Consider the following 25,780-nt stretch of genomic DNA (forward strand, 5'->3'; position numbering starts at 1 on the left):
GCATCAATTTATAATCCCACCAAAAGTATATGAGAATTCCCTTTTTTTTTTTTTTTTCCCCTCTATATCCATGTCAATACTGGGTATTAGCAATTTTTTAATCTTTGGAAACTTAGTGAAAACTTATTCTCTTATTATTTAATTTACCCTTCTTTGATTACTAATTAGGTTGAATCATTTTTCATGTTTTCATTTCCCATTTACACTTATTTGGTGAGTTGCCTGTTCACATTCTTTGCCCTCTGTTCTTACTTGAAAGTGCTTTTTATGTAGTAAAAATAACAATTCTTTCTTTATCTGGAACATCTGTTACAATTATTTTTACCATTTTGTCTTTTGGTTTTTAATCTGGCTTATGATTTTTTTCTGTGTTGTCATTGTTAGGTGCCATTGAGTCGGTTATAACTCATAGCGACCCCATGTACAACAGAATAAAACATTGCCTGGTCCTGTGCCAGCCTCACAATCATTGTTATGCTTGAGCCCACTTTTGCAGCCACCGTGTCAGTCCATCTCCTTGAGGGTCTTCTTCTTTTTTGCTAACCTTCTACTTTACCAAGCATGATGTCCTTCTCCAGGGACTGGGACTGTTCCCTCCTGACAACATGTCCAAAGTATATGAGACGTAGTCTCGCCATCCTTGCTTCTAAGGAGCATTCTGGCTGTACTTCTTCCAAGACAGATTTGTTTGTTCTTCTGGCAGTCCTTGGTGTATTCAATATTCTTCACCAGCACCACAGTTTAAATATGTCAGTTCTTCTTTGGTCTTCCTTATTCATTGACCACCTTTGGCAAGCATATGAGGCAATTGAAAACACCATAGCTTGGGTCAGGCACACCTTAGTCTTCAAGGTGACATCTTTGCTTTTCAACACTTTAAAGAGGTCTTTTGCAGCGGATTTTCCCAATGCAATGCGTCATTTGATTTCTTCTTGAGTGCTGCTCCCATGGGTGTTGATTGTGGATCCAAGTAAAAGTTGATTGTGGATCCAAGTAAAATGAAATCCTGGACAACTTCAGTCTTTTCTCTGTTTATCATGGTGTTGCTTATTGGTCCAGTTGTGAGGATTTTTGTTTTCTTTTATGTTGAGGTATAATCCATACTAAAGGCTGTGGTCTTTGATCTTCATCAGTAAGTGCTTTAAATCCTCTTCACTTTCAGAAGCAAGGTTGTATCATCTGCATAACGCAGGTTCTTAATGCATCTTCCTCCAATCTTGATGTCCCATTGTTCTTCATATAGTCCAGCTTCTCTGATTATTTGCCCAGCATACAGATTGAATAGGTATGGTGAAAAGATACAACCCTGACACATACCTTTCCTGACTTTAAATCGTGCAGTATCCCCTTGTTCTGTTCAAACGACTACCTCTTGATCTGTGTACAGGTTCTTCATGAGCACAATTAAGTGTCCTGGAACTCCCATTCTTCTCATTGTTATCCATAGTTTGTTATGATCCATACAGTTGAATGCCTTTGCATAGTCATTAAAACACAGGTAAACATCTTTCTGGTATTCTCTGCTTTCAGCCAGGATCCATCTGACATTAGCAATGATACCCCTGGTTCCACATCCACTTCTATACCTGGCTTGAATATCTGGCAGTTCCCTGTTGATATACTGCTGCAACTGCTTTTGAATGATCAACAAAGTTTTACTTGTGTATGATATTAATGATATTGTTCAATGATTTCCATATTCAGTTGGATCAGTTGGAAAGGTGATCCAACTGAATGTAGAAATTTTTCTGTGTAGAAGTTTTTAATTTATGTAATCAAATCTGTCGATTTTTTCCTTTATAGCCTCAGAATTTGTGACATACTCAACAGTCCTTACCCACCCCATAATTATAAAAATATCTTTATATATGTCCTTCCTATGTCTAGCTGGTTTGTTTTCACTGTCTTCTCCAGTACTGGACCTCAGCTTTTGTTTATGGATTTGATTTTAAGCATCCTTTCATAGAGCATTATTCATTGCCCTCAGGGTGCTCTGCATCCTTACCCTCATCCTATCCTGCTAGACCCAATTTCCAGCCTTTAGCTACTTGACTTATGTGCCAGACCACCGACTCAAGCTCCCACTCACCACTTTTCCCCCATCTACCCAAAGAGATTGGAAAGGGGAAAGAAAATCAGTGTCTTGCCTTAGATCCTCTTCCAGGGGCTCTGCTAATGACCTTAGAAATATAAACAAAGTTATGGCTTCTCCCTATGCCTAGGGAGTAAATTGTTACCCTGGAGTTTCTTTCCCCTTCTTCCTTCCAATACTGATTGAGACCATAACACATTTTCCACTGAATCACTGGAATTTTTGTTTTTTGTAAACAAATTTACTACAGCCTTATAAAAATGCTTTCTTCTCCTCCCTGCCGTAATTGAAATATGACTCTCCCTGAGAACATTCCTTTCCCTCCACCTCTCTCCTACTCTGCATACCATAAGCCCAAACGTATTTCCTCATTATTCTGTTCCAATATGTCATTACTTTTTCTCCCTCATACATTCTTTTTCCTGTGATGCTTATAACTTCTGGCTATACTCCTCTTTAATCCTTCTTGTGTTTGCCATCTATGAATTGTCTGTCTTCTTCACTTCATTGACTGAGGACTTTGAAACTTAGCACATATTCTCCCTCTCTATCCAACCCCTGCTACCATCTTGGGTGGTACTGGCATCTTTGTGGATGATCTATCACCTTAGACTCTAAGGTTCATGACTTCCTATATTCCAAAAGTCTATACCACCCATTTCTATGTCACCCTGTCATCATCCAAAATTGTACTACTCTAAAATTGTAAACTCCCTTGTCACGATAGCTGATCACAAACCTTATCCTCTACCTCTCACACTACTTGACTGCTATGATGCCTGCTTTCTTATCTCATCAAGATTTACAAACTCTCAGCTTTCCTTTTTCCAGGGCCTATTAATCCCTTATGGCTTCACTTCTTTCCTCCCTAGCCTGTAACCTAGGATCACAAGCATCCTGAATACCTTAGCTAGTCCTCCTTTTTTCTCTCTAATCACCCAACAAACCTCAGTCTTAAATTAACCAAACCATCTACCCTTCTCTGTTTCTAATCTCAGAGTTCCAAGCACTATTTTGCAGGTCACAAAACCATTACAAATTCAAGACTCTATCCTCTGCTGGGCCCCCAGTGCCACTTGGGACATTTTTTATGTGCCTTTGGTCTGCTTTATCCTTTAGTCCCCATATCAACTATTCCAAACATTAACCATTCTCAGGCCCTCTGCCACATTCCTCTCTCCCCAGCGTACAGCAGATGATATTGTCTTATACTTTCTGAGAAAAAATCCAACTATCAGCTAATATCTCCCTCTATATATTGTCATTCCTCAATGATTCAGTTACTGTACTTGGTTGCTAACCAAAAGGTTGGAGGTTCCAGTCCACTCAGAGGCATCTAAGAAGAAAGGCCTGGTGATCTACTTCTGAAAAATCAGCCATAGAAAACCCTATGGAGCATAATTCTACTCTGACAGACATGGGGTAGCCATGAGTTAGAATAAACTCAACAGCAACTGGCTTGGTGTTTTTGGTATACATATATCAGAATCCACCTTTACCTCCTTTCCTTCAGTCTCAAAAAAGGTATCACTTTTTCTTTCAGTACAATATATTGAATTTTTATATTCTAAATTCCATCCTTTCCTACTTCCTCAGGAACTTCAGTCAATCCTGTATTTTCTCTTTCTTATATATCTAAAATTTATTTCTTATGTGATTCTTTCCTCTCAGCTCAACTCTTTCCTTTCTTCAAAAAACACTTGGAATTTTCCTTGATCCCATATCCCCCTCTAGCCATTATCTGTCTCTGTCAGTCAATTCAAAATATTTATTGAGTGTCTGCCATATGTCAGGCTCTGAGCAAGTGCTAAAGGTTCAGGGAAAACAAAATAGACTTGATTCCTACCTTCAACAGTTGGAAGACTAGAAGAGAATCCATGTAAGTTAAACAGGCAATTACAGCAGTCTCTAATTCCTCACTTTTCACTCATTCTTCAGTTTCTTCTATGTAGTCAGACTGTCCTGTCGTGTCCACTGAAACTATCCTAGTCAAGGTCATTAATGACTACCTTTGCAGATTTTGATACTCTTAAACACCTTTTTTTTTTTTTCTTAAAGCTCTCTTGTCCCTTGGCTTCTGTTAAATAACTTTCTTCTTGTTTTTTTCTTCCCGTTTGATTGCTTTTTTTTCATCTCTTTGCCATAGGTGCTGATGTTCCCCAGGGCTCTATCATTGTACCTCTTCTCTGTCTATATAGTCTCCCTGGATAACCTCATGTATCTGTGTGGCTTTAACTGCCACTTACTCACTGATGAAGAGAGAAGCCTTGATAGCTCCCTCCCCATCCACAGCCAAGGCTAAAGACATTCTATAAAAACTGTCTATAACTATGACACAGCATCTCAAAGAGTTTCCTCAGTTGCCACCTTCTACCCTCCATTCTGAATCCACTTCTTGTCATCTGATATCCCCAGTTTCCATCCTTTCATCTAGTACCTGGATTTTGCCTTTCAACCTTAACTGATTATTTGGCTTTAATTTCAGATTTATCCCTGTCAGAGCATACTGTACTACATACAGCTCCAGTCCAACCCTGCCTCAGTCCTATACCCAGCCAGGTTCAGTGTTCTTGAACATTACTTTTCTGGAAAGGGTGATCAGAAACTAGCTCAGCTCTCTTTCCTGAGCTTCAAAACTCAGTCTGTCAAAAAGGTCTTCTTCCTTCTTAGTATCCTATTTCAGTAAATGGTCTCACATATCTACCCAGGGTCCTAACTAGGAAATATAAAATTATTCTTAGCTCTTTCTCTCTTTCACTCTGTATATCCACATCCTATCAATTCTAGTCCCTTAATTTTCTAAATACATTCGAAATATCCATTGCCACTACTGAATCAGTTCTCTTGTGGATCACTGCAGTGACTTCCTAACTGGTCTCCTTGCTTCTTGTCATGCTAGTTACAATATATCCTCTGTGCTGCTACCAGAGAACTTTCTCTGAAATACAAATTAGCTTGTATGACTTCTAGCTGGAAAATTCTGTGATTCTCCATTACATATAGGATGGTAATTCAGGATCTGGCTCATGCCTACCTCCTCAACCCTGTCTCTCATCACTCACCAGCCCCTGATTTCAGAGAATGTACCAGTACAACAGCTCAATTCTAGAAATGCCTCAGGAGAGGATATGCAATGAGTTATCTTAAGTTATGGAACTTACACACTTCTCAGAGCTCATAAATCTGTGGTTGGTCAGGTTCAAGGCTTGGCCCTAGACTTGAGTGTACTTCCTCCCTGCTATGACAAGACTCCTCTAGATGGAATATAGAAAAGAACCAATATAGCTCATTATAAATGTCCCTTTCCTCAGCATTGCCCCAAACAGGACAGTTATGTCTGTACTTGACATATTGGGGCTCAGCCCAACTACAACTACAGAAAACTGTAGAAAGATCCTTGATTGTTTTGGTATGGGTGTGAAACTGTTAATAACATCACACTCCAGGACGAGGATAAGAAAGTCCCATGGCCTAATTCAGCCAGAAAAAAAGTATTTACCCAAGATTACTGCAAGTAGCCTGGATGAACTGTAGAATAAAAGTCAATGTCTAAAGATCATGGACAGGAAAAACAGTAATGAGTATTAGGCCCTAAGATGTAATTTGATTAGATTGAGGCAAGGACTGAAATAAGAACACAAGCAGCAAGGTCACTAAGGTCACTAACCATGAGGCTTACCAGAGGAAGGAATTAGGTATGCTGACAGGTCAAATATAATGATTCAAAATTAAGTCTGTGAACAGCAAATAGGTACTGAAACTGCCTTGCTATATGGGCTTGCCTCTGTCTTACAAATTCTTCTCCAGCCCCCTATTAACCACTGTACCTAGGACTGCGTTCCCTTTTCAGCTCACAAAATCAGACAGAGGACAGCCAGAGGCAAGACAATTTCCAGACTGCAGTTATTAATACAGAGTAGTTACCTCTTCATATCCTTCCAGTTTTTAGTCTCACGGATTTAGGACTTGGAAGAGTAGAACCTAAAGATGCCACTCAAGATGCCAAGGGTACAAAGGGGGCAAGAAGGGTCTGCAAAGATGTGCTTAGCTTGTCCCCTGTGGGATGGATCTTTTTTGGCCCAAGTGAGTAGATGGTCCAGGTCAGAGCTACAAAGGCCTTAGAGACCAGCAGACTCTCCTCCATTTATCTTACTTTTCTCTTCCTACCTTCCTTGAGGGTTGCTGTCATATTCTGGAAATTGTCCCCAAATTGACCTTCTGTTAAATGTCAGGCTGCTGCTTAGAAGTTTATCTTGATTTTTGTGTTCCAGAAAACAGAAAAAGTCGACTTCTCCTACAACAAACTCGCTGATCCTAAGTTTTCATTTTATGACAAGACTTTGGTGGAGGCAGTGAAAAAGGGAGATCGCTGGGTGCGCTTGTTTTTCCTCTCACTCTCATTGTGCCATACCGTGATGTCAGAGGAGAGAGTGGAAGGTAAGGAGGGCCCAAGGCCACATGACTGAGAATATGTCATACAGTTTAGGCTGGTTGAAGGTGGGGTTTTTTTGATATGATTTGTAATGGCTTTAATCTAAGAAAAAACTTTCTAATAGGGAGCATTGGCCAGCAATGGAATAAATGGTTAAGATAAGTAGTGAGCTCCCAGTCACTGGAAATATTCAAGTGGAAAACAACCTCTTGGTTTTAAAGATGATACAGTCATTGAATAGGGGTCAAATTTGATGTTATCTAAAGGGCTTCTCATCCTGGGACTCTGTGATGTTCTGACACTGAGTCCATCTGAATTGTCCCCAAGATCAGCCCCACTATCTCTGACAGGACTTCCTGAAGGATGAGTTGAGATGTCCTCTTGTAGCTTCATAATTTAAAGATATCCCCATATATCCAAATTTCTTTAGTAACCAAATATGGCTACTTCATCCATGAATTTATCCAAGCCTTTTTAGAAACAGTGAATGAAAAATGACTGACTATAAACTTAAGACTTTTTTTTTAAACAAACAGGAATTTAGAAAACCAAATGAATCATGTCCTTTACAGTCAATATACTCTTAATACTACCAGTAGCAACACCTCATATTTGTATATCACTTTACAGTTTTACAATTGATTTTATTTATATTGTTTCCCACAATCTTCTTAACAACCCTCTAATGTAGGCAGAACAAGAAAAATGATTCCGTTTTTACAGAGAGGGAACCAAAACCAAACTAAACCCACTGCAGTTGAGTCAATTCTGATTGATAGCAACCCTATAGGACAGAGTAGAACTGTACCCTAGGGTCTCCAAGGACAGCTGGTACATTCAAACTGCCAACCTTTTTTGGTTAGCAGCCAGATACTTAACCAGCGCTCCTAGAGAAGGAAACTAAAGCTAAAAGAGATTGACTTGCCTAAAATCCTATAGCTAAGAAGGGCAGAAATTAGGTAAGAAGTTAAGTTTCATGTCTCCTGATCCTATAATATCCTACCCCACCACATGCCTCTCTGAGCCTACCATTCCAACGGTGCTACTACTTGAAGTATGTTTGGCTTCATCTTTATTTAGTCACAAGGTTGGAAATTGACAAGAAAAATTCTCTCATTGTCTGGTAAATACATCTTATGTCTGACCTAAAATTAGATACTCCCTTACACCTTATTACCAAGAGTAAGACTCTAATAATGCTTGGCTGTTTTAAAAATCAAATTGACAAAACATTACTAACAATGCACAAGCATCAGAAGAGAAACTAGAGGTCTAGTTATCTAGTGCTGCTATAACAGAAATATCACAAGTGGATGGCTTTAACAAAGAGAAGTTTATTTCCTCACTGTAAAGTAGGCTAAAAGTCTAAATTCACGGCGCCAGCTCCAGGGGAAGGCTTTCTCACTGTCAGCTTTCTCATCAATCTTCCCCCAGACTAGGAGCTTTTCCGCACAGGGGCCCTGGGTCCATAGGACAAGCTCTGCCACCTGCACTGCTTTCTTGGTGGTATGAAGTCCCCAACTCTCTGCTTGCATCCCTTTCCTTTTATCTCCTGTAAGATAAAAGGTGGTGCAGGCCATACCCCAGGAAGACTTCCTTTACATTGGATCAGGGATGTGACCTTAGTAAGAGTGTTACATCCCACCCTGATCCTCTTTAACATAAAATTACAATCACAAAATGGAGGACAACCACACAATACCAAGAATCATGGCCTAACCAAGTTGACACATATTTTGGAGGGACACAATTAAATCCATGACACTAGATAACTGGGAGCACCTAAAAATCAAACACTTATGCTCATCAGAAGACTTCACCAAAAGAGTTAAAAGACAACCTACAGACTGGGAAAAAAAAATTGACTATGACAAATCCAGTCAGCATCTAATCTCTAAAATCTACAAGATACTGCAAAACTTCAACCACAAAAAGACAAGTAACCCAATTAAAAAATGGGCAAAGGATATGAACAGGCACTTCATAGACATTCAGACAAAGAAGACATTCACGTGGCTACCAGATACCAGATACACAAGGAAATGCTTATGATCATTCCCCGTTAGAGAAATGCAAATCAAAACTACAATGAAATACCGTCTCACCCCAACAAGACTAGCATTAATCCAAAGAACACGGTAAATGTTGGAGAGGTTGTAGAGAGACTGGAACACTTACACACTGCTGGTGGGAATGTAAAATGGTACAACCACTTTGGAAATCAATTTGGCGCTTCCTTAAAAAGCTAGAAATAGAACTACCATATGATCCAGCAATCCCACTCCTTGGAATATATCCTAGAGAAATAAGAGCCATCACATGAATAGATATATGCACACCCATGTTCATTGTAGCACTGTTCACAATAGCAACCAAGGTGCCCATCAACGGATGAATGGATAAACAAATTGTGGTATATTCACACAATGGAATACTATGCATCTATAACAATGATGAATCCACAAAACATCTCACAACATGGATGAATCTGGAAGGCATTATACTGAGTGAAATTAGTCAGTCACAAAAGAGCAAATATTGTATGAGACCACTATTATAAGAACTCAAGAAAAGGTTTAAACACAGAAGAAAACATTCTTTGATCATTACAAGGGTGGGGAGGGAGGGAGAAGGGTATTTACTAACTAGATAGTAGACACGAATTATCTTAGGTGAAGGGAAGGACAACACACAATACCGGGGATGTCAGCACAACTGGACTAAACCAAAAGCTAAGAAGTTTCGTGAATACAGTCAAACACTTCAAGGGACAGAGTAGCAGGCGCGGGGGCCTGGGGACCCTGATTTCAGGGGACATCTAGGTCCACTGGCATAACAAAGTTAATTAAGAAAATGTTCTGCATCCCACTTTGGTGAGTGGCATCTGGGGTCTTAAAAGCTAGCAAGCAGCCATCTAAGATGCATCAATTGGTCCCAACCCACCTGGAGCCTAGGAAAATGAAGAACACCAAAAACACAAGGAAAATATGAGCCCAAGAGACAGAAAGGGCCACATAAACCAGAGACTCCGTCAGCCTGAGACCAGAAGAACTAGATGGTGTTCGGCTATCACTAATGACCGCCCTGACAGGGAACACAGCAGAGAGTCCCTAACAGAGCAGGAGAAAAGTGGGGTGTAGAACTCAAATTTTAGTAAAAAGACCAGACTTAATGGTCTGACTGTGACTGGAGGGACCCCAGAAGACATGGCCGTGGATTCTCTATTAGTCCAAAACTGAAACCATTCCCAAAGTCAACTCTTCAGAGAAAGATTAGACTGGACTATAAGACATAAAATAATACTTGTGAAGAGTGTGCTTTTTAGCTCAAGTAGATACATGATACCAGATGGGCAGCTCCTGTCCAGAGATGAGATGAGAAGGCAGAGAGGGACAGGAGCTGGTTGAATGGACACGGGAAATACAGGCTGGAAAGGAGCGTGCTGTCACATTACAGGGAGAACATCTAGGGTCACATAACAATATATGTATAAATTTTTGTATGAGAAACTAACTTGAACTGTAAACTTTCACTTAGAGCACAATTAAAAAAAAAATCAAATTGACCTTCACAAGGGAAATATTCCAAAATACACCTCAGCTAGTGATGACATTCCAAAAGAAGAGTTCTAGAAATGTCTTGAGTAATATCAGATTAAAAGGCTGATTCAATAGAGTGAGTTATTTAGTGTCCCAGAGTGAGTTTCAAAGGTGACGACACTCATTCATGTATATATTTTTAACTGTATACTAAACCATCAGTGTCATTATCTTGTAGCAATGTTTATCAAAGTGTGGCCAGTCTTATGCAGGACTACCTTATGCAGGACCACCTGCATGAGAATAACCCTGGAGACTTGTTAAAAATTCAGTTTCCTGGGGCCCCCTCCCAAATTTTGTGATTCTGGATTCCGTAAGTATAAGTGGGGCCCAGGAACTTTCATTTTTAACAAGATCCCTAAGGCATCTTTACCCACTAAAGTTTGAGAGTAACTATGTTTTATTTCTTTATATACACTGCATGTACCATGTACCTCTGTAATAGTAAATCAGGTCTGTGAAATGAGTTGAAAGAAAAGAGACTGAGATATTCTATGCAACCTGGCCTTTTAGAGTCAGACTTGTGAGGAAGTTTTGAAGAAAGATGTCCCCTCCTGGGCTCCATCTTTATGGAAGCCACTTGGAAGATAGTGTCACTTCTGGGTGGACTTCAGCTGCTCATCTCTGTGGGCTCTGGCCGCCCTCTTCTCTCCTGTCAGGTGAGCTGGTATACCAGGCTCAGTCCCCAGATGAAGGTGCCCTGGTCACTGCTGCCAGGAACTTTGGCTTTGTGTTCCGTTCTCGCACGTCTGAGACAATCATGATGGTCGAAATGGGGAAAACCAAAGTCTACGAACTCTTGGCTATTTTGGACTTCAACAACGTGCGCAAGCGGATGTCTGTTATTGGTGGGTACCCGTCCTACTCATCCCTCTCCCCTTCTTTCTCCTTCATGCACATTCACGTGTTAACTTTTTTTATCTACACGAATAAGCTTTCTCCCACCCACGTGCCTCCTCACAGGTACTATGCCTCAAATACAAACCACAGCCATTCCCACTTTCTCTTTCACATATGCTTTATGTTTTCTCTTATACATATACGGAGGCTTGCTACCAAATGAGAGGGACCTACTTTAGCGTTCCTGGTAGTGGTTTCTCAGCACTCAAAGCCAAGACAAAGACAGAATATGGGATGAACATGGAATGAGAGAGGGGTCGGGGGCAGCTGAAATTCATGCTGTCTTGCTCCCAATTAGTTTGGGCCTCAGACTGAAGAGAAAGAAGGTAATTATTACTGGTCCTTAGTTAGGTGTGGGCCTTGGTCTGGGACTTGAAATTAAGAAACAAAATGTGATTCTGCATCAGAGTCTTCCACAGGTGATATTGAACCTACGGAAGAACTGCTTATCCCTCACTCTCACCAGTCCTCACCACTTCACTTGCCCTGTTTGACCACTCATTGAGTGCTTAGCCCCCAAAGTAGAAGAAACAAATGCCATGGGGAACAGCCTCCTACCATCCCTCATAGGCCTAGACAAGTTCTTATAACAATAGACCTATACAGTTACTTTGCTTAATTTGCTTATCCTCAGTGCGGACACCTGAAAATCGGGTAATGTTGTTCTGCAAGGGTGCTGACACCATCCTCTGTCAGCTGCTTCATCCATCCTGTAGATCCCTCAGAGATATCACCATGGAACATTTAGATGTGAGTGTTTTGAGCTGCAGGGGAGGGAGACTGTGGGTAGTTCTGTGTATCTGGGGGTGTGTCCACATGTGTGTCTCTATCATGTGTTTCTGTATGGGTGTATATTGGTGTCCGTGTCTCTTTAACCGGTAGAAGAATAAAAACTACCCTATTCTGTGGGATCCTCACTGACCACATTGCCAACTTCTGTGTCAAAAGAGTTGAATGCAACAGGACCCCAGAGGAATGATGAGGATTATGTTTGTGGGAACACTTACTACAACCAAAATAGTTGTCTTTATGATTCCTGGGTCAAGAGATCTAAGTCAGACCTAAAATTTGCTTCAGAATGGGGCTTGCTGATGTGAGAGGCACTGTCCTACCAGCCATAATGAGAACAGACTGCTTTCAGGGTATGGAGTAGGGGGCTGCTTGATACCTCCCTCTGCTGTCATCAGGATTAGAATCCCCAAGGGCACTTCCCCCTCTCTACCACACCTTTCTTCCACCCTCTAGGATTTAGGATATATCAGAAAGAGACTCTAGCCAGCTGGCACGAAAATGGAAAACAAGATCCATACTCTCTGGTGTTTCTAGCCATAAACCTGGATATACAAAGGGTTGGAGGACCAGGAAGAGGTAGCGGACAGATCAGAAAAGAAGATTTCATAAAAGAAATAGATGGGAAAAAATGAAATTTTACTAGACCATTTTGGCTTGACTCTACATTAACACATAGTCAGAAGTTGGAGTGCAAGTGGCCAGCAGGTGCATGAAAAGATGCTCACCATCATTAGTCATTAGGGAAATGCAAATCAAAACCACCATGAAATAACACTTTACACTCACTGGGATGATTGCAATCAAAAAGATGTCACACAATAATAAGTGTTGACAGGATGAAGAGAGATTGGAACCCTCATATATTACTGGAGGAAATATAAAATGGTGCAGCCACTTTGGAAAAACTGTACTGGATATTTGATATAAATGGAATCATACAATATGTGGCCTTTTGTGACTGGCTTCTTTCACTTTGCATAACATTTTCAAAGTTCATCCATATTGCAGCATGTATCAGTACTTCAATTCTTTTTTTAAGATGTTCAAAATGTTAAACATAGATTTACCATACCTCAAACCAAAACCTACTGCTGTTGAGTTGATTCCAACTCATAGCAACCTCATACGGTTTCCAGGGCTGTAAATCTGTACGGAAGCAGACCGCCAACCCTTTGGTTAGCAGTCAATCGCTTTAACCACTGGGCGACCAGGGCTCCTTAGGGTTACCATGTGACCCAGAAGCTCCACTTTTAGGTATGTACCTCAGAGAATTGATAACCTATGCCCACTGAATGTTTATAGCAGCATTACTCACAATAGTCAAAAAGCGGAAACAGACAAGGAACACAACAGAGAACCTCTGAGGGAGCAGGAGAGCAGTGGGATGCAGACCCCAATTTCTCATAAAAAGACCAGACTTAATGGTCAGACTGGGACTAGAAGGACCCCGTAGGCCATGATCCCCAGACCTTCTGTTAGCCCAAGACAGGAACCATTCCCAAAGCCAGCTCCTCATACAGGGATTAGACTGGACTATGGGATGGAAAATGATACTGGTGAAAAGTGAGCTTCTTGGATCAAGTAGACACATGAGACTATGTTGGCATCTCCTGTCTGGAGGGCAGAGGGGGCCAGAAGCTACCCAAATGGGCATGAGGAGAGAGAATGGAGGGAACTGTGCTATCTCATTAGAGGGAGAGCAATTAGGAGTGTATAGCAAGGCGTATGTAAATTTTTGTATGAGAAACTGACCTGATTTGTAAACTTTCACTTGAAGCACAATAAAAATTAATTTAAAAAAAGTGAAAACCATCAAAATGTCTATCAGCAAATGAATAGATAAACAAAATATTGCATAGCCATATAATGAAATATTATTTGGAAAAAAAAAAAGAATTGAAGTACTGATACATGCTGCAATATGGATGAACTTTGAAAATGTTATGCAAAGTGAAAGAAGCCAGTCACAAAAGGCCACATATTGTATGGTTCCATTTATATCAAATATCCAGGGTAGGCAAATCTCTAGATACAGAAACTAGATTAGTGGTTGCCAGGACCTGGGGAAGAAGGAATAGGGAATGACTGCTAATGGGTACAGGATTTCTTTTTGGAGTAATGAAAATGTTCTATAATTAGATAGTAGTGATAGTTGCACAATTTTGTGAATATACTAAAAAAAAAAAAAACACTGAATTCTAAAAAAGGGTGAATTTTATGGTATGTGAATTATATCTCAATTTTTTAAAAAAAAGCAGAAGTCAGAGAAGAGTCTGACATGGAACAGCTGTTAGTCTCGTGCAGGTTCCCAGAGGCTGCAGTATTCTATGAGCTAATCTGAAAACTTCTCTTATCTTTTAACCATTCAGAACACATGAATTAGGGTATCTTCTTAGCATTTCCACAGACTGGCTTCAAAAAGGATCATAAAACTGTTTCAGATATTTTGACCTTGCTTCCTGCTTCCTGCTACCAGCCTTAACAGACACCTAGGGTAGGGCCAATCTGTTGACCACTGATGACAAACCTACAAGAGTCAAGCTCTCCAACTCTCTCCCCAGCTATGCTGGTCCCATCCTTGGGACATTTTGCTGAGAAAGCTCAACAGTTGCTTTTTGCTTAGGCTAGGAACTAGCCCCATGATAGATGGGGCTGCCATTCCCTTAACTCAGCCTTAACTCAGCCCAGGCCTACTAAAAGCACATACATGTCTTCCAGGAGTTTGCCAGGGAAGGCCTTCGCACACTCATGGTGGCCTACCGAGAGCTGGACGATGCATTCTTCCGGGACTGGAGCAAGAAGCATTCTGCAGCCTGCCTGTCTTTGGAGAATAGGGAAGATAAATTATCAAATGTATATGAAGAAATAGAAAAGGACTTGATGGTTAGTGTGAGGAAGCCAAGAACAGACAGAGGTTAGGGACAGGGGTGTCAGCCAGCAGACTCAGGAAGGGCTCTTGAGAGTGGCTTAGCAGAAGGTAGATGCAGGCTTTCTCTGAGAGGCAGGGAAGGCAGGAAAGCACCAAACTTTGGGCTAGAGGCTGGATGCTAGAATCCAAGCTGATTCAGGATATCCTGGACCTTCAAAATTAATAAATAATGAAAAATGCACTGGATGTAATTTTTATCTTTCGGGCAGTGTTTCTTTTCTCAAAACTGCTCGCCAGAAACTCAGTAATCTAGCAGAAATCAGGATGTGAATCATGCACAGATTAGATAATTCAGAGATAATTGATCGAGTACTCAAGACAAAAAAACATTCACACATTCATTCAACATATTAAGTGCCTCCCATGTGCCAGGCACTGTTCTAAGCCCTGGGCAAGTAGCAGTGGACAAAACAGACAAAAATCCCTGCCCTCACGGAAGGCAGTGGGGGGCCTGTAGTATATCAGATGGTGAGAGTGCTATGGAGAAAGATAAATAAAGCTGGGGTGTGTGAGTGTGTGCGTGTGTGTGTGCACGTGCACGCGCACATTTTGGAGAGGTCAGAGGCATAGCTGCTCTTTTAAATGGGGTGGTTAGTCTTTACTATGAGGGAGACACATGAGAAGAGATCTCAAGGAGGTAGAAAGCCAGGCAGATCTCTGGGGCATTAGCTTTCCAGACAAAAGGAATGGTAAGTGCAAATGCCCTGAGACAGGCACATGCCTAACCTGTTAGTTGAACAGCAAGGCAGCCAGTGTGGCTGGAACAGTGAGGAAGAGTGAATAATAGGAGATGAGACAGAGAAGTAGTAAGGGGTCCTCATAGGCCACTCTAAAGATTTATGTTGAGATAGGAAACCATTGAAGCATTTAACCAGAGAAGTGATGTGATGGCTTTTAAAAATAATCACTCGGGTTGCTGTGTTGAGATTATACTGGCTGCAGTGGAACACCCAGGGAAACCAATTAGAAGGTTATTGCAATAGTACAGGTGAGAGATGATGATGGCTTGGTCCAGAGCCAGTCTGGGTCTGTAGTGAAGGTGGTGAAGAATGGTTAGTCTGTATATTTTAAAAATGTAGACCCAACATAATTGGCTGATGGATTGGATTATAAAGTATGAGAGAAAGAGAAGGATGATCCATGTCTTTTACCAGACTGATCCAAGCTGGCTCTACTATAAAAAGATAAATTGCTGATACCAAGTGGGAAAATTTGGAGATCCCAAAGGTCACAAATCTCCTCCCATAGTTTGTGGTGTATTTCTAGACTGTCCTTCTAGAGGCCTAGCAGAGATGTGGTTTGTCTGTCAGTTCCTCAGTCTTTCGGTTGTGATGCCCATCCCTGTGGTTGGCACCATTGGGATGCTATAGAGAGGTATGATATTGGACCAAGATGCTTTTAATTTACTGTAGGAAAAGGCCTTGAAAACCTTAGAGGGCCCCAGTGAGTATAAACGAATCAAGTACACCCAAGCCCTTGTGGGGTTGAAGGAACTAGAATGGGACAAAGGGACCCCTTGTCTGGGGCTCACTACTTTTGGAGACCAAAGCCAGGAAGCGTGCTATGAAGCAAGGGAGTGCTGAAGTGAAGGTGCGTTGAGAAACAGAGACTTAAAGTTTAGAAGTGACACATAGCTTTGTGCATAACTTGAACAAGCCCCTTTCCCCTTTCTGATCCTAATATTCTGTGTTTCTAAATTTGATTTCAGTGTATGGTTGAAAATCTGCATGTGTTGAGAGGTAGATTGTGCTGAGTTTTTTATCATTGGGGTCCTTATATCAGGATAGAGTCAGCTTATTAAAGGGGATGCTGATGCCAGTTCTTTTGCTGGGTAGCACTAAATGCTTTGACTCCCTCCCTTTTCCTCACTCACCTGCTATCTTTGTTCGAAGCTGTTAGGGGCCACAGCCATAGAAGACAAGCTGCAGGATGGAGTACCTGAAACAATCATCGCCCTGAACAAAGCTAGAATTAAAGTGTGGGTTTTAACTGGAGATAAGCAAGGTAAAGAGGAGCTCCTAGCCTAACCAATCCTCTTCGCTGCGCACCTCCGCCATTTCTTGACAAATATTTTATAACTCAGGACAACAAGTCCTTAAAGGACACCTTCATTCTCAGTCTTGTATACACTTTGCTGAGCATAAACTTTATGCCAGATGCTGTGTTAGGCACTGGGGACGTAGACATGAATCAATCAGACATGGTCCCTGTCATCTAAGAACTCACAAGCTAAACACTTTAGAGTTGCCTCTGACTACACCCTTTCTCTTGTCCCAAAGATTGCTTCTCTCACCACATCCTGCCAATTATTCTGTAAATCCTCTTGACTATGCTTGCCACCTTAGTTCAGCCTTCATCTCCTCTTCCCTGTACTTCTGCAAAAACTTCTCAACTGGTCTGTGTGTCTCTTGCCCTTATTGATTTCAGCACAGCCCACACAACCAAATTAGTTTAATTTTCCTAAAATATACTACTTTCATGATGTTAATCTCCTGCTTAGGGATCTATAGTGACTACACGTTGTAAAGGTCAGACTCTTCTGTCTGGCCTTCAAAACCCTAATAATCTGTTGCTGTCTATACATTCTTATCTCCGTTTTAATGTGACCATTATCTTCAGTATGTCCTACTCTAGGGCCTCTGTTCATGTTGCTTCCCCATTTGAAATGCTTTCTTCTTTGCCCTAAACAAGGCTTACTCATCCTTCAAAGCCTTCCTCCAAGAGGTTTCTATGACAATTGCAATCTTCCCTCTGAATTCTGATACTATTTGCATCCAGGGTTCAGGACTTAATTTTTTTTTCTTAGTGTGAATTTACTTCAAACTCTAGATTTCTTGATATAAAGGAAGCGCTACAACCTAAACTTTCAGATCAGTCCCCCATAAAATCTAGCATAGAAATGGGCACAGTGCTATTAAGGGAATACATCCTATGTGCCTAGAGAAGTGAATACAGGCTGGAATTGCCTTAAGAAACAGGTGAAGGCTTTGTTGGGAAGGCTTAGCCAGAACAATCCTAGCTATTGATAAATAACTTGAGAGTCTATACCCAGTAGACAGTCATCTGCAGATATGTGACTGTTGTCTCCACTGACTAGTAAAAACTACACTTTGGCTGCATCCATGGAAAATCTAGACAAATAGCCTCTGCAGCCCACTGTTAGAGTCTATGATACCAGTCTATTACTGATAAGAAGTGGGAAAATTTGGAGATTTTTTCTGTATACCTGTATACTGTGAAGACCCTGCTCCAGTACATAGCTGCAGCCAAAGTAAGACCTGTGTTCCACTTTCCCTGCAGAGACTGCTGTGAACATTGCGTACTCCTGTAACATATTCAATGAAGAAATGGATGGGGTGTTCATCGTGGAGGGCAGGGATGATGAGACTGTTCAGAAGGAACTCAGGTACAGATGAGAGCGCTGCCATAGCCAGTCACTGGACCCAAGACTTCTCAACCATCTCTTCACCCAGTGTGGCCCCCACAGTACCAGAAGGAGCAAAGAAGAAATGGAGGAGAAGAAAACAAGAAACCTAAAATATTTGAGAGAACTTTGTTAAGAAACATTAGGGCTAAAGAAGTTGGAGTGTGGGGGGGTGGAGTAGTACAATGTGTGGATGGTCAGGGACCCAAGGAAGTGGCAGGTCTCAGGAGGCAGTCAAGTCCGAGCTCCTGGCTGCTGCTTTACAGAGGCCCTATACCCACCTTGTCCACTGTCAGTTTGGGACACATTTTCTTTCCTAAGTTAGGGAGTTTCAGATCAGACTCTGATCAACTACTCTTGGTTTTCAGGGCAGCAAGGAACCGGATGAAACCCGAGTCTCTACTGGAAACAGATCCAGTAAACATTTCTCTCACTCTGAAGCCCAAAAAGCCCTTCAGAATACCTGAGGAGGAGCCCAGCGGCAGCTATGGCTTGGTCATCAATGGCTGCAGTTTGGTGGGCAACACAGAGCTGCAATTCTGTTCTCTTCTTGCAAGGAACTTTCTTCCTAGGTCCAACCTAACCTACTTTAGGGAAATTACTAGACCTCTTCCCCATATCCCATGAGTCACCCTATTCCCCCTCCCTTCAGGTGCCCTTTTGTAACAGACACCTATCCCCAAGCTTCTATAGACAGGAGTAAATGAGAAAAGAGAAGCCAAGGGCATTTTTCTTTCTTATCCAAATTACTCACTAATTATGGTAGACTGTCGCTTATGGGAAGGGAGGAAACAAGCAGAAGCAAGTCCTCTAAGAAGTCACTTGCCCTCATAGGCAGTCAACTGATTTGACCTAGTGAGGGGCCCTGAACAGTTTCCCACCAGAGGCTAAGTCACATGTTAGGATACCCAGACCCAATTTGGGGGGTTGTCCTCACTTGGGGGTAGAAAGCCTTGCGCACAACTGTGCCTGTCCTATAAAGGACAGAAGAGTACAGAGGGGAGGGGAAGGTCCTGGGGATGTCCTGCCCCAAGGGTCTTCTTGGGCAACCTGAAGAGTGGGTGTGTTCTGGTGCTGCAGGCCTGTGCTCTAGAAGGGAACCTGGAATTGGAACTGCTACGAACAGCGTGCATGTGCAAGGGGGTGATCTGCTGCCGGATGACACCTCTTCAGAAGGCCCAAGTGGTAGACCTGGTGAAGAAGTACAAGAAAGTGGTGACACTGGCCATCGGGGATGGGGCCAATGACGTTGGCATGATCAAAGGCATGTGAGGGAATGGGAGAGGAGCCCCCAGCCATAAGCTGACCCCTTCTTTCATGGGCAAAACTGCTTGAGGTGGCACTGTGCTTCTGGCTCACACTCCTGCATATCGAATGTGTTATACATTTATACTGTTTTGCAGCTACATTCATGCTCCCCATACCTGCACTCACATTTATTTGCACATGCATACATCATCCCATATCCACAGGCTTGCACACATATTCAGGTTCATGCATTTATACTTGTACACACATAGAGCTGGCTCCCACAAGAACACATGCAAACATTCACAGAACAACCGGCACCATCTTTCTGAGATGGTACCAAATCCCACAGAAAGGATCCCTGGGAGTATTAATCTGTTTCCTTTTTGAAGGCTATAGGCCTGAGCAATGTAGGCAGAAGACAGAACTGCCCAGCCAGGGAGTTATCTGTAAGGCCCAATGCAGGGATCTTTTCCTCCCTGAGGCAGTGTTCCAAGAACTTGCCGGGACTCTGCTGGCTGGAGGAGAGCAGGGGACTTACCGATAGCTTCGAACCAATAGAGGCAAATGGCTGAAATTTACCAGTTTTCATTTCAGCTGAATGTGGTAGCCTCCAGTAACTAGTGATTCTGTGAAATATGAACAAAATCTAGCTGTCCTCTACTCCAACCTCTCTCCCCACACAGGAAACACTGGCCAATATTCTAGCCTCAGCCTCAATATTGAGAAGTGGTCTTGCTCTCTGCTCCAGTTCATAGAATTTCTCGGTTTTTTAGGCCCTTAGAGGCTTCAGTTATCCCATTAAGCAGTATAATAAGTATATACTAGAAGATCAATGAATCTTCACTACAATAAAACTAATTAAAGCCTTTAGAAACTTCAGTCTTACCTCCCATCAAGTGTGACCCTTGCTTTACCCAGAAAAAAGTCACCATAGACCTCCTGAAGAACTTGTTTCTCACTAACAAAGTATGTATATCACATACTCCTCCCAACATTTGGATGTCAGCCCCTTAGATAAACTCAGGTAATTAAATATTTTGTTAGACTTACATCCATCCTGCATCTTTAATTGATTTAAGTGGTTTCCAGGGATAACAATAAAATGTTAGCATCTGGACAGTAGGAAAGCACCTAGAAGGCTGGAGTAAGGGCAAAGACAATCCAGGACAGCCTTCTAGTCCTGGCCCAGCCAGGCATTCTTGAGTGGCAGTATCCAAACCAAAATGCAAATGAAGGAGTTATTTTCTGACTTGCAGGGAAGGGACAATCCACTAAGGAGAAAATACCCCATCAAAAAAAAAAATTTTTTTGAGGTGGGCCTAACAGTATTTTCCAACTATAAATAAGGGGTTTGTATAACATGAGCTCAGCCTTCTCTCCAGGCTGGGAGCCTAATAAATGAGCTCTGTGGCTGAGAAGCTTCTGGGATTTCATTGCAGCTGCCCATGTTGGGGTCGGCATCAGTGGCCAGGAGGGAATGCAGGCCATGCTCAGCAGTGACTTCACCTTTTCCCAGTTCCACTATCTCCAGCGTCTGCTCTTGGTCCATGGCCGCTGGTCCTATAATCGCATGTGCAAGTTTCTCAGCTACTTCTTTTACAAAAACTTTGCCTTCACCCTGGTGCACTTCTGGTATGCCTTCTTCAGCGGGTTCTCTGCACAGGTAGGAGGACAGGTGACAATCCCCACTCTGTTCAACTGGGTCTTCTCTAGTCACCCACCACTTCAGCCAGCTCAGACCCTTTTTCTTCTCTACAGACCAGTGTATGATGTGCTGCCATCCATCCATCAAGTTCCTGGCTCCAGGCTGATCCCATCTCCCACCCTAACTTTTCTGGCCTGGCTCTGACTTGACCACGACCCTTATTTTAGAACTCTCCCATTAGCTATTTTTACCTTCTCCCCTGACATTGAGACCTAGAGCTTCCAAACTTATGTGGGAAAATTCTTGGATGTGCGAGTTTTCATAGCATCCCAAGTAATCTTTATGGGACAGGTTAAGCCTCAAGGAGCCTCTGGGCCATGCCAGCCAGGCCAGTTATGATGTTCATCTGTAATCATACTTGGAAACACAGCTTCCTTTTACTATGTCTTCCCCACCCCCACTGCCCCCATACACAATTCTTGCTCTGAGGAATTAATTCCACATTTGAATATGAAATCTCTCCCACCATAGTGGGGGAAGGGTACACCTGGATTTTGATGTTCTAAGAGGAATCCTTTTTCCTATAAGAAGAATTTCAGGAGTCTCTTAAGGATTCCCAAGAGAAGCAAAGGCAGGGACGATTACCTTGGGAGATCCCTACTACCCTTGTTGCCATGGCTCCAGGGAAAACAAACCAGTCGGGTTTGTTGGCTGTGTGTGTGTGTCTGGTCTGTCTGCCTACTTAACTCTTATGGCTATTAAGGAAAGGGGTCCTCTCAAGGCTCCAGGATGGAACACCCAATTGGGGAAGGGTCATTTGGTCTATTCTCCTTGCCAACATCAGGAGGTAGCCAGTACTACAGAAACTACTGCATGCCACAAAGAAGAGTCCAAAGGCTTACATGCCTGGAAGTGTAGGAGTACAGCCAGCATTCCCTAGCAGGCACTCTGGGTCCTTTCTGTACAGAAAGGGTCAAGGCAGGTCATGGTAGGGTTGGTTCAGATCAACCTTGAAAGCTTGATGTGGCCTTGCCCCAGCCTGGGAGTCAACCTTCTGAGTCAAGTTTCTGAAATCAAAATGCTGCTCTAGGTTAGTGTGGTAGCAGTGGTGGGAGGATGGGGCTGTCTTTGGGCCTGGGAGGTGGAGCTAGAGTTTAGGAGAAGAGAGGAACCTAAGAAATCTCCTTGTTGTCCTTCCAGACAGTGTATGATGACTGGTTCATTACCTTCTACAACCTGGTCTACACCTCCCTCCCTGTTCTGGGCCTGAGTCTGTTTGATCAGGTAAGACCAGGCGAAAGCCTCTCAGTCACTGCTGAAGCCCCTAGTCCCTTGAGGAGTATTCCCAAAAGTGAGAAGTTCAGCAAGAGCTGATGTCTACAAAGTCAAGTGTAAATGGAATAATTTCTAGAGCAGGGAAGAGAGCTCATTACCCTAGATGGGTATTATAAAGAATCTTTCTCCACAGAGAAGAATCATCAGTTTTTAAAATCCCATTTCCCAAGTTTTCCCATGTCAGTTTTATCCTTGTAGAGAGGCATATGGAAATTGTGCTATATGGTAAATTGTGTACAAAATATTGAAAAGACACAGAGTTATTGAGGCTAGACTGAGTAAAGCAAGGGCCTTCAAGGAAGGAGAGACCAATGTAAAAATAATGAGGATGTAATAAACCTATGCAGGGAGGCCTAGGTGAGATCTTGAAGGCCAAGCATGGGAGTGTGGCTATGATACTGTGAGTCACAGGGAGCCAGCCTAGGTGATACCATCTGTCCCCACTAGAAATTCCCCTGGGCATTGAGGGTCCCGATGCCCCACCTCTCACTCCTCTTCTACCCCTACCTCCCATCCTGAGCACATGGAGTAGAAAAGGAGCCTCCAAAGAGGAATAAAGTAGCTAAAAGAAAAATCATGGGAACAGGGTTCCTGGTCTCCATCAGGGTAGTGACTCTGAAGAAATTTCTCCATGAAGTAGTTGCCAACCTAAGAGCAGCAAGAGGGAAGGGTTATGTCACTCAACAGTACTAACCAGCCTCAGTGGTCTAATTCTAGGGATCTATAATCTCTGAAGCCAAGCCCCAATCTTTGTTATCTGAAGTTTCAGACTTCAGAGATAAACATGATCCAGTGTTACCCACACAGAATCCTCCCACTTGAGTTCACCAGTACGGAAATGGAGGGAAAATCACAGAACGTGGATACTTACAAGGGACTGACCGGTCCCTACTGGCTCACTCTTACCCCTGACTTTTGACATACAGAACATTCAACTAAAGGAATACCTAAACCTGGAAACTCATGTCCCAGATGCCTGCCACAAATCAAGCTCCAGCCTTCCCTTCCAGCTACCCCAATCCTAATTGCTCCCTTCTTATTTAACCCTCTAATCCTAATTGACTCCAAGTCCTCCCCCCATCTTTACCCTCTCTTAGTGTTCCTCAACTGCCTATGTTCTTCACTAAAGAGTAGGATTTCAGGAAGAGTCTGTGGTCTCTGCTCTGTTCTCTGGTTCTACTTCTCACGTAATCCATGAGGTTCCCAGGGAGCTGGCAGCAGATAATCTAGGATTCACTGAGGGGAAAAGCCTCTCCTCTGTTGCCGACGGGACCTTCTATGGAGAAACCCTGAGCCTTCTTCCTTACTTCTGCTATTTCCAGGATGTGAATGAAACATGGAGCCTACGTTGCCCAGAGCTGTATGAGCCAGGCCAGCACAACCTCTATTTCAACAAGAAGGAATTTGTGAAGTGTTTAATGCATGGGATCTACAGTTCCCTTGTGCTATTCTTTGTTTCCATGGAGACCATTTATAATTCAGTGCGCAACGATGGGACAGAAATCTCTGACTACCAGTCCTTCTCCATGATGGTGCAGACCTCCTTACTCTGCGTGGTCACAATGCAGGTGTGACTAGTGCAGATGGGGGTAAGGGAACTGGGTGGGGAGCCTGGCTGGAAGAGGGGGAAAAAGGGAAGGAGGGTAAGAAGGGAGCATCCTTCATTGTGGAGGAGGAGAAGGGAGGTGGCTGCTAGGTCCCAGGACACAGAGTACTACACATAAGAGGATAATTTTCAGATTGCCGTGGAGACAACCTACTGGACGCTTATAAACCACTTCTTCATCTGGGGTAGCCTGGGCTTCTACTTCTGCATCATATTCTTCCTGTATAGTGATGGCCTGTGCCTATTGTTTCCCAACGTCTTCCAATTCCTAGGTAAGGCCCTACCCAGTGAGGGTATGTGCAGGAGGTAAAAGCGGTAAGATGGGAGTTTTTAACCAAGTATATTTGTTTAATGTTTATTGAGCAGCTATTACTATGTGCTAGGCTTTGTAGATAAAGATATGAATAAGACATGGCCTCTGGATTAAAAGGACTCAAAAACCTAGCTAGGGGAAATATTTTACCTTATTAGTATTTACAAGATATTTTCAGATTTCTTACCTAATTTGATCTTTACAGCATTTTTATGATGTAGGCAGGATTAGAGTTATTAGCACCATTCTAGAGACTGAAGACAGAGTTTTCAAAATTAAATAACTCAAATCTAGGTGTCCTGACTCCCAGTACAATGTGCTTTACACTGTGGCATACTGTCTGTTGTCTCCCATATTAATTTCCCTCTCTCCCATCTCCACTCTTCTGAGGACAAGATGCATAGGGATTAGAGATGTAGATGTAACTGGCTCCTACCTCTTGCCAGGCCGCTAAATCATTTTCCTCCTCCAAAGCCCTGCATCTCATTTTTATGTCCAGGCCAGTGCTCTAGAATTCCCCCATAACCTACCCCCAATCCCCTGCCCTGCCTTTAGGGGGAGACAAAGGCATCTAAATCCATAGTGACTTTGGCTCCAAAAAGCACCCAACCGCAATTCTTGTGCATTTATATTATGTCCCAGGAGACTAGATTATCTCCAAATCAATAACTGTTTTCTTTGGACCAGAATGGTATTTAAGTTCTGGCTTGTACCCCTACTCCTAGCCCCATCCCCCCCACCCACCCATTACCCCACCCCACTCCCACTATGTTTCAGCCTTTTCTCTTCTGGCTGATTGTTTTCAGGAGTGGCCAGAAACACTCTAAACCAGCCGCAGATGTGGCTGAATGTTACCCTCACTGTGGCCCTCTGTGTGTTGCCTGTGATTGGGTACCAATTTCTCAAACCGCTGTTCTGCCCCATCAGCGTGGACAAGGTAAGAGGAACAGAGTATCTAACCACATATAATTCATGACCCTCTTTGCCTTTGCCCCTGTGAATGAAAACCCTGTTCCCCTGCTCTGACTGTAGGCTTTATCTAGAATTCGTGAATGCATGAAACATCCACTGCCACCCCCAGCCCAGGCCAAAATGAGACACACACACTGTCGACGACGTTCTGCCTATGCGTTCTCCCACAAGCAGGGCTTTGGAGCCCTCATCACCTCTGGCAAGACCATGAAGTTCAAGTTACCCAAGAAAAGCAACACTTCCTTAAAAAATAAAGGCCCTTAGGGAAACTCCAAAGGAGTCAGTCATTGCTCTTCCTCCTTGTTTCATGCAACTTCGTAAGGAGGCATTAGAGTCCCTGAGGAAGCAGCATAAACCTCCTCCTCCACTCTCGCTACAGGGGCTCAGCCTCTTCATTCCTCAGAAGTAAGGAAAGGAAAGGTAAAGAAAGAGCCCCTAGATATCTGCCAGAGTTTCAGCATATCAAGAAAAAACAACCTCAGGCCTCCCT

General features: G+C 42.7%; 1 protein-coding gene across 1 annotated transcript in view; it reads left to right on the top strand.

The window, feature by feature from the left end:
• LOC126082416 (phospholipid-transporting ATPase FetA-like) overlaps positions 1-25,683 on the top strand; it is a 130,068-nt gene extending 104,385 nt beyond the window's left edge. Inside the window, exons 16-29 of the mRNA XM_049894946.1 lie at positions 6,364-6,529; positions 10,783-10,971; positions 11,658-11,773; positions 14,534-14,698; positions 16,637-16,748; positions 18,045-18,150; positions 18,537-18,684; positions 19,249-19,432; positions 20,859-21,082; positions 22,265-22,348; positions 23,722-23,967; positions 24,139-24,277; positions 25,125-25,255; positions 25,351-25,683. Coding sequence (XP_049750903.1) covers positions 6,364-6,529; positions 10,783-10,971; positions 11,658-11,773; positions 14,534-14,698; positions 16,637-16,748; positions 18,045-18,150; positions 18,537-18,684; positions 19,249-19,432; positions 20,859-21,082; positions 22,265-22,348; positions 23,722-23,967; positions 24,139-24,277; positions 25,125-25,255; positions 25,351-25,554 — 2,214 coding nt within the window. The 3' untranslated portion in view covers positions 25,555-25,683. The remainder of the gene's footprint in view (positions 1-6,363; positions 6,530-10,782; positions 10,972-11,657; positions 11,774-14,533; positions 14,699-16,636; positions 16,749-18,044; positions 18,151-18,536; positions 18,685-19,248; positions 19,433-20,858; positions 21,083-22,264; positions 22,349-23,721; positions 23,968-24,138; positions 24,278-25,124; positions 25,256-25,350) is intronic.
• Positions 25,684-25,780: the final 97 nt, after the last annotated feature.

The sequence above is a fragment of the Elephas maximus genome, chromosome 9, assembly GCF_024166365.1.
Source record: "Elephas maximus indicus isolate mEleMax1 chromosome 9, mEleMax1 primary haplotype, whole genome shotgun sequence".
NCBI lineage: Eukaryota > Metazoa > Chordata > Mammalia > Proboscidea > Elephantidae > Elephas > Elephas maximus.